The 9244-nt window shown below is 38.4% G+C and overlaps 1 protein-coding gene across 1 annotated transcript; it reads left to right on the top strand.

Annotated features, from left to right (window-relative positions):
• The first annotated feature begins 460 nt into the window (after window positions 1-460).
• Window positions 461-5567, top strand: LOC122019900 (hsp70-Hsp90 organizing protein-like). The gene is made up of 7 exons (XM_042577511.1): window positions 461-1419; window positions 3082-3370; window positions 3846-3931; window positions 4749-4972; window positions 5043-5109; window positions 5183-5242; window positions 5332-5567. Exons 1-7 carry the CDS (start codon window positions 526-528, stop codon window positions 5443-5445), a joined length of 1734 nt encoding a protein of 577 aa, XP_042433445.1. The 5' UTR covers window positions 461-525; the 3' UTR covers window positions 5446-5567.
• Window positions 5568-9244: the final 3677 nt, after the last annotated feature.

Genomic DNA, 9244 nt, shown 5'->3' on the forward strand with positions numbered 1-9244 from the left:
CACCTGTACTTTGACTTATATTGTGACAATTGTCTTATGACAGATAGACTCCTTCCTATCACCGCATATATATATATTATATAATTTTTTTTTAAAAAAAATTACATATTTAACTTAGAGAAATCATACAATATAGTAATCGAATATCGTAACTTAGATAAATATTAAGGGATAAAATAAGAATTGGGTACGTTAATTTGAAAGTAGAATAGGTCGTTTGGATATTTAGAAAAATTTTCTACGCGGTTAAATAAAAAGGTGAAAAATAAAAGTTCTCTTGTGATTTTTTTTCCCCAAAAACAACCCCACGAAGTTAAAAGGATAAAATATTTATTTATTTTTTTATTAACCGTATATGAATTCCTACCGAGTTTACGCAACTGAGTTTTTTTAAGTGGGCCAGTTCCAGAAGTATCCGGTTCGCCTTGCTTTCTGTATGTTTAGGAAGGTTCCAGAACCTGGAAGAAACCCTTGCAGGGCTTCATAAGCACAATCGCCTCCCTGCCTTGGTCTCTCTCGCTTGCCATGGCTGACGCCGCCAAAGCCGAGGGAAACAAGGCCTTCTCCGCCGGCCGCTTCGACGACGCCATCCTTCACTTTTCCAAGGCCATCGAGTTCGCTCCCGACAATCACATCCTGTACTCCAACCGCTCGGCTGCCTACGCCTCCCTGCAGCGCTACGATGCCGCACTCGCCGACGCACGCAAGACCGTCGAGATCAAGCCTGATTGGGCCAAGGGCTATAGCCGCCTAGGCGCAGCGCACCTCGGGCTTGGTGATGTCGACCAGGCTGTCGCCGCGTACGAGAAGGGCCTCGAGCTCGATCCTGCCAGTGAGGCCCTTAAATCCGGCCTTGCCGATGCACGCGCCGCCCTGGCCAAGCCCAGGGGCCCGCCTCCGCAAGGAGCGTCCCCCTTCGCCAAGATCTTCCAGGGGCCTGAGCTATGGACGAAGCTGACGGCGGATCCGACCACCAGGGGTTACCTCCAGCAGCCTGATTTTCTCAACATGATCCGCGACATCCAAAGAAATCCTAACAACCTCAACATGCACCTCTCTGATCCGAGGATGATGCAAGTGATCGGGGTTCTTCTCAACGTGAAGATGAGGGAGTCCACGGATGGGATGGCGAGTGAGACTTCTGAGCCAGAACAAGTAAAATCACATCCGGAGCCAGCGAAGAAGGTCCCTGAGCCGGAGCCTGAGCAGCAATCGGAGCCCATGGAGGTATCAGATGAGGCGAAAGAAACTAAGCAGATAAAGGCTGAGGCTCAAAAGGCGAAAGAAGCAGGGAATGCTGCTTACAAGAAAAAGGACTTTGAGACGGCAATTCAACACTACACTCGTGCAATGGAGCTTGACGACTGTGACATTTCCTACCTCACTAACAGAGCTGCCGTCTACTTGGAGATGGGAAAGGTGATACCTCTAGCATCATATTTGCTTGCTTGATTCGTTCTGGTAAAACAATGAACAATCCCATTTTATCAAAAATAATTAGGTCAACCTAGTCCTCCTTTCCTGCCATGCTTTGCATGGTCACTAGACTATAATTCTTAAATAGCAAATAAAATTTATATCATAAGAATATAGATCCCGTGACCCCAATTATCCTTATTCTCACAATCGACAGTTCTCAAGGTATGTGAAAAAATGGGTTTAAAGAGAAAAGATCACTTGGCATTGTGTTGATAGATTTCAAATGGTTATGTTCTGAAATAGAAGCTTTTTCAAGCTTGTATGCTTATTTAGTTAAAATGATTTGTCCTGTTGTTCCACATTGTGCTAAACAAGTTCCAAAAATTGGAGAATCCAAAACATTAAGAGGCACATGGCACGATGCATATTTCAAAACTGATCCAGTGGCAATTTACTATTAATGTTCTTATGTTATATGATAATGATCCTGTTAGTAGCTAGTTCTAAGCAAGCAACATTCTCTTTAGTTGGGGTTTATGATAGAAACTTATCTTGTGCAAACATTTGATAACTCGTCCTTGATGCCAAAATCTGTATCAGATGTAGCAATCAATACATTTTGCCTGCTCTAGCTTCCTCTAAAATGGGCGGGGAGCTTAGCTTCCCTGCTGGCTTCTACAATACCTAAGTTATGATATGGTAGAAATTGTTCTTCTTAAAGTAAAATCTACATTCAGGCTCAAAATGAAATATTTAGTAGATGCTTTTCTATTATAAGTAAGAAAGTGCTGTGAAGGTATGGAAGAATTTGTAAGATAAAAGTTCCTCAAAGCAAAAATTGTGTTCCAAATGTTTTTAGACATGGCTGTGAGTGGAACATAGGAGTGTTATATTCCCTGAGGTTTCACTTTTCACTGAAAATTTTCCCATCTTTCGACCAATTTTGTCACTAAATTGGTTGTGCATGAGGATCTGTTTTAAATGATATCAATACTTATATTGGCAGTTATTATTGAAAAATTGTTTCATCCATTGGTGGTTTCTAATTGATAAATCAGCCCTAATAAGGGTTTAAAATTTCACAATTATGTATAGAATTACACAAAGAAGAGTAGTGGTATAAAACATCTCATTATCTCTATGGTCAACATGGTGGTGGAAAGCTTCTTATAGTTAATTTGTCTGTCTTGTTGACCTTTGAACTAACTATCAAATTTCATTTCAAGATGAATATTGCAAATAAATATGATATTTAGTTGTCCTACGACACTTTTTCTGATTCAGAGAATTGATACTGTTTCCCTTTCTTGTTACGTTACTTTTCTGGATTATTAAGTAGGCTATAAGTCTTAGTAGGTTCTATAATCATGTACTCCTTTTGGAAATTGTCTTACGAGGTGATGTCAATAATGTTCAACAACCCATGATTTTTATCCTTTATCTACTAGAGTGTCACAACAGGTGAGTAGTCTTAAATAATCATCTTTGAACACACTTGACTAGTGGTTGTCCACAACTAACGTTTTGTTCCTGTTTCTGGCCACCAAAACACTATATCAAATTTTTGCAAATTCTGCTTGGATATTTGGTTCATTTGTCTGCTTGATTAAGTTTTTGACTTAGGATTCAATGTGCTAACTTTTTTTTGTCTTTGCTTTGTAGTTTGAAGAATGCATAAAGGACTGTGACAAAGCTGTTGAGCGTGGAAGAGAACTTCATTCTGACTTCAAAATGATTGCAAGAGCATTGACTAGGAAAGGGACTGCTCTTACAAAACTTGCCAAAAATTCTAAAGATTATGAGCCTGCTATTGAAACTTTCCAGAAAGCCCTAACTGAACACAGGAACCCTGACACTTTGAAAAAACTAAATGAAGCTGAGAGGGCAAAGAAAGAATTGGAGCAAGAAGAATACTTCAATACTGAACTAGCAGATGAGGAGCGCGAAAAAGGTACTATTGTGTTTTGATTCTTTTGGGGGAATATCCTATTGTTACAGATGCTCTCATTACTGAATATTTTCATGCTCAGATGCTACCATTTCCCATAATTTTTCTTTAAATATATATTTGAATTGACATATGGCTACATTTGAAGGGGAGCCTTGGCGCAACGGTAAAGTTGTTGCCATGTGATCAAAAAGTCACGGGTTCGAATCCTGGAAACAGCCTCTTGCAAAAAGCAGGGTAAGGCTGCGTGATCCTTCCCCAGGATCCCGCATGGCGGGAGCTTTGTGCACCGGGCTGCCCTTTATATGGCTACATTTAGAAGATTGTCATGGTTGTTAACGATTTTACAAAAGAATCATTTTCATATGTTTATCACCACTTGTCTTCACTGTTCTCTGTTATTATTGTCAATACCATTTTGCCTTGAAGGCCATTTCTTCACCAAGAGTGACATTGATGTGATTTTAACTCTGTCCAGGCAATGAGCTTTTCAAGCAGCAAAAGTATCCAGAAGCAGTGAAACATTATACTGAAGCTATAAAAAGGAACCCAAAGGATCCAAAGGTACTTTCCCAGTCAGCTTGCTTACTTGATTAAAGGTGGATATAGACATGCAACCTTGTGCAAATGTCAGAACACTCGCTGGTAAACTGGACTAGGTTATTTAGAATCTGGTTTTCAATTCAACAAGTCATTAGATCTCTGTTTTAGATACCTCATAGCATAAAATTTATATTTCTGTTTGCAAAATTATCATCATAACTTATTATATTGTTTAATTTTGTCTTACTACACAAAAAAATGATGAGTTTAGAGAGCCGTTGCTTGGATTTGATGTGTGTAAGCAGATGTCGCAGCCACATGTGACTGCATATGATATTTGTTGTGTCATGTGTGCAGTCAAGAAAAAATTATTTAAACTAGGTTAAACCAAATTGCTTTTAAACCCTAAGCAATTCTATCTGGTTACTTGTAGCTGGAACTAAGTTTTAACTTAAATACATGCTTTGCAAGTGATAAACACTTTAAAATTTAATTATATGCATATTATATGTATGATCTATTCTACGTTTTAATATTTATTGTTTTATTTCATGCGTTTTGATTTGTATAAAAGACATTACTTTTTATATGGAAATATGTATTGAATGTGATGCTCCTGCTTACTGCATGAGAGGCTATCCATGGGGTTGACTGCATTTTGCCTCCGTATTATGTTATTATTATTACTCTTGTGGAATTTTTGATGTCAAGACATCTCCTCAAAGAAAATCACTTCAAATATTTAGGGCAATTCATGTTTAATTAAAAATATGTTAGGTTTGTATTATATTTCATAATTCTCTTCATATATATATATACTTGACGTTTGATTCTGCAGGTTTACAGCAATAGGGCTGCATGCTATACCAAGCTGGGCGCTTTGCCAGAAGGTCTAAAAGATGCAGAGAAGTGCATTGAGCTGGATCCATCCTTTTCTAAAGGATACACAAGGAAAGGTGCTATCCAATTCTTCATGAAAGAATACGACAAAGCATTAGAGACATATCAGGAGGGCTTGAAACATGACTCAAGCAATCAGGAGTTGTTGGACGGTGTGAGGAGGTACGGTTTTTACTGACTACGAGCTCTTTGGTGTCTTCGACGGAATCAAATATCTATTCTCTGGTTTCAGGTGCGTCCAACAAATCAATAAAACCAACAGAGGAGAAATAAGCCCGGAAGAATTGCAAGAGAGACAGGTTTTAATGCAGTAACGCGCTTCCTTTGTCAACTTTTTCCGATATGTTTACTGAGCTTGATTTTGTTTTGCAGGCAAAGGCCATGCAGGACCCGGAAATACAAAATATCCTAACAGATCCTGTCATGCGACAGGTATTGTGTAGTTATTCTCTTCTTCATCCACTTTGTACTTAATTTAATTCCTCGTTTAATCATTTTTCTGGGGCTACTTTCTTATCAAGGTGTTGATTGACCTCCAAGAGAACCCTAAGGCTGCACAGGATCATCTCAAGAACCCCCAAGTGATGCAGAAGATACAAAAGCTTATGGCGGCTGGAGTCGTTCAAATGAGATAGAACGTGAAGTATGTGGGAGTCGTTGGTCATCATTTTGTCTTTTTCAGCTGTGAACATAAACATATTACAAGTGCTTTATGATTCCTCCTCCAAGTTATTGTCTCAGTTATGCCTTTGTTTTAGTAATTGTTGACTCAGTTTCATCATTATTTTCCGCTTGATGATTAAAATTGGCTGAATGATTGGAACCCTAACTATTTTTATTTGTTGGAAAAACCTTCGTTGAGTTAAATCTTAAAGGCAAAAGCGTTAGCCTAATGGATTTGTTTTGACCTCGTGGAACCATGATCACTTATTCGGTGGGTTTATCTGATGGCCAAATCATAATTCAGAAATCAATCAACAAGATTGACTTGGGATTCTGATCTCTTGGGATTCTGATCTCCACGTACAGCATTTATGCTGATGGAAAAATAATCTTATCAGCAAAGGGTGATTTATTTTTAACGTGAATTTATTTCAGTTTGATTATTAGTTTTTGGAATAGTAATTAGCATATAAGGAAGGTATTTATTTTGATTTTATCAAGATTTAAATTTTAGATCTCATGGTGGTAATATTTCATACGTTAGTCACTAGACCGTCTTGAGAGATTGTGACTGAATCTTCTATTGGTGAAGGTTTGATATTTATCTCGGTTTTATTGAGATTCGAACTTCAAATCTCATGATGATAATATTTAATGCGCTAGCTACTAGATTGTCCGATTGCGACTGAATCTTCTATCGGTGAAGGTTTGGATTTGAGCGAAAAAATTCGATAAAATGCCCTGGTTGTTCCGGAGGATTGAGGAGGAAAAGAAAAAACAGAGGGAAAGAAATTCTCATGGCCACGATCTGTCATCCAGCTAATGTATAGCTGAACTAGCCGGCAATGCTTGAATTCTAGGACTCGAACTTTCAAATAAATATAGAACATACCGAACTCATAAAGCATCAATTTAATCGGTCGAAAATTGACATACTCGAACTTTCTAATGCTGAGCTTAAATCCTGAATCATGGGTTTGCGAAAACACAGTACCAATTGATTGATACGCCATTTCGAGCAAATAGAATTCCTCCAACTCAATTGGCCAATTTGACTGCTAACAATCGATTTCTGGGCATCAACCGTTTCGGATAAATAGAAAACTTCTAACTCAACTGGCCAGTTTGATTGAAGTGCACCAATCTCAACAACGGATAAATAGAAAACTTCTAACTCAACTGGCCAGTTTGATTGAAGTGCACCAATCGATTGTTGAGATGTAGCAATCAATTGGTAAGTGATTTCGAACAAACATAATGCTCCCAATTCGATTGACTAGTTCAACTGAATGACACCAGTTAATTGTTAGAATCGTTTCGGGCAAATAGAAAACTTCTAATTAAACTGGCCAGTTAGATTGAAGTGCACCAATCGATTATTGAGATGTAGCAATCAATTGGTAAATGATTTCGAAGAAACATAATGCTCCTAATTCGATTGACTAATTCGACTGAATGACACCAGTTAATTGAGAGATTGATTAGATTCTAATAATTGATTGGTAGTTTGTTTTAAACAAACATGGTACTTTCAACGCAAGTTGCAGTTCGATTGGTGATTCTTAGCATGCATGGTTCGATAAATTATTTTTTTTTTAAAAAAATCAAAATATCTCACCTACATTCATAGAATTAATTTTCGTGTGCATTTACAAAATTAACTAATAAAATACCTGAAAAGTATTTTCATTCTTGCCTATCACAAAATGAACAAATTAATTACCTCAAATTAAATCACATTTCTTACATTTCGACATGAACTATCTAAGCCTCATTGTTAATTGAATATAAATACATTGCATCTCACAATATTAAAAACATAGCAAATTTAGTTCATCAATTAGTTACACAACTAGTCATGAGTCAGTCAACCACCCACTACTGACTTTTTCAAGTTTCAACAAATTCAAACACTACAAGTTCAAAATTAAAAATTACAAGTTTTATCAAATGTCAATTAAGAGATGATAAACATAATTCTACTTCCGCATAAATCACATTGCCAAAACTCCAGAATAAAGATCTTGCAGTTTTGCTTGTCCCTAATAACCAAGAAGTAAACATTTGTCATTTACCATCTGAACAAGATAATCAATAAGTAAATACACTTCTAAATAAAATAAAATATTTAAAATATACCATTGTTTATTATGTAATTCAACCCTACATTGATGTTGTGGCAGAAGATGAACCTATTATAATTTTTGAGAATTCTGATAGAAAAATATATAAGTCAAATAAATAAATATTTTATAAGTTTATAATTATAAATAAAAATTTAATCATATTTTTCTTAAACTCACTGCTTTCAAATTTTTCCACATCTTCTAAAATTTCTTCAACGTTAATTGATTTTGAACTAATTTTGAACTTAACTTAAGGCAATCTTGAGTACAAATAAGGGGGTGCTTGGTTGGATGGAATGAAAGTAAGGAATGGGAAAGAGATTGAAAGTGGATGTTTGGTTTGGGAGATTAGTGGTGGGTCCCATGGATTCATTACCCTAAACATGGGATTGAGCCATTCCCTAGTAAAAGGAGGGGAATGGGAAAGCCCCCATTTCCATTCCCTACTTCTATCAATCTCATTCTTATTCCCATTCCTTTCAATGAACCAAGCACCCCCTAAGGCTTTCTACTACCTTAGGAGTTAATGAACTCTTAAAATAATCAAGTATCTGACCACCAGTATTGAAAGCAGATTCCGAAGCGACTGTTGATATTGGAATGGCTAATACATCACGACCAATTTGAGCAAGTATAGGAAAGCTGTGACACTTTTGCTTCCACCATCCTAAAACGTTAAAAGTGTTGGATCGTGAAACGTCGATAGAGGGGGGGGGTGAATATCGATTCGAAAAATCAGCGTTAATAAGAGTTAAGTGCAGCGGAATAATAAAGACTGAGACAAACTGAACACAGTATTTTTTACTTCGTTCGGAGTCTGTGACGACTCCTACTCGAAGGCCCGTACTCCGTGAGTACTTTCGTTGGGCAATTCACTAGCAATTCGAAATAATGATTACAAAAATAGTACAATGAATGTTAATGAAAATTAAAACAAATACCGACAAGAAAGAAAAGGAAGGAGCGTAGTGTCGGAGCTTTGTTAGCGTCGCAGAAGCGCAGAGCAGTAGAAGACTTTTCTTTTTTCGTTGTTGTACTGAAGCTCCCCTCTGACCCTTCTTTTATATAATGCTCGGGGCGCCCTGGATGCCTTCCGGGCGCCCTGGTGAGACGTGGCAAGTCCAACTAGCGAGCTCCAAGTGGCGACGCGCGATCAGGATAATTTTTGCCTCCAGGGCGCCCGGATCCCTTCCGGGCGCCTGGACCTCCGGGCGCCCGGATCCCCTCCGGGCGCCCGGACCACCTTTTTCCAGCGAACATCTTTCCTGCAAAACAAGGTTAGTCCGAGACAAGTAATTCCTGCAAAATAAAGTGTTAGTTCAGTTTTATGAGTTTAGTATAAGAAGTATGACTTAGATTCCGTCTTTCCGAGACCGGAATCTAGTCACGATCTCGACTTAGATATCCGAAATGGATCTAAGCCGGATCGACGCCTAATGTTCCCTTCCCGGGAACGCGTCCTCGCAGTCACTCCCCTCCAGTGACTTACCTCACTTACCTGCCAGACGTCCGGTCAGCCCTTCGACCCATCTGGACTTCTCGCCAGCTATCCGGTCAGCCCGTCGACCTAGCTGGACTTCTCGCCAAGCGTCTGGTCAGCCCGTCGACCCGCTTGGACTTCTCGCCAGCTATCCGGTCAGCCCGT

This window comes from Zingiber officinale, chromosome 9A, assembly GCF_018446385.1.
Source record: "Zingiber officinale cultivar Zhangliang chromosome 9A, Zo_v1.1, whole genome shotgun sequence".
NCBI classification, from domain to species: Eukaryota; Viridiplantae; Streptophyta; class Magnoliopsida; order Zingiberales; family Zingiberaceae; genus Zingiber; species Zingiber officinale.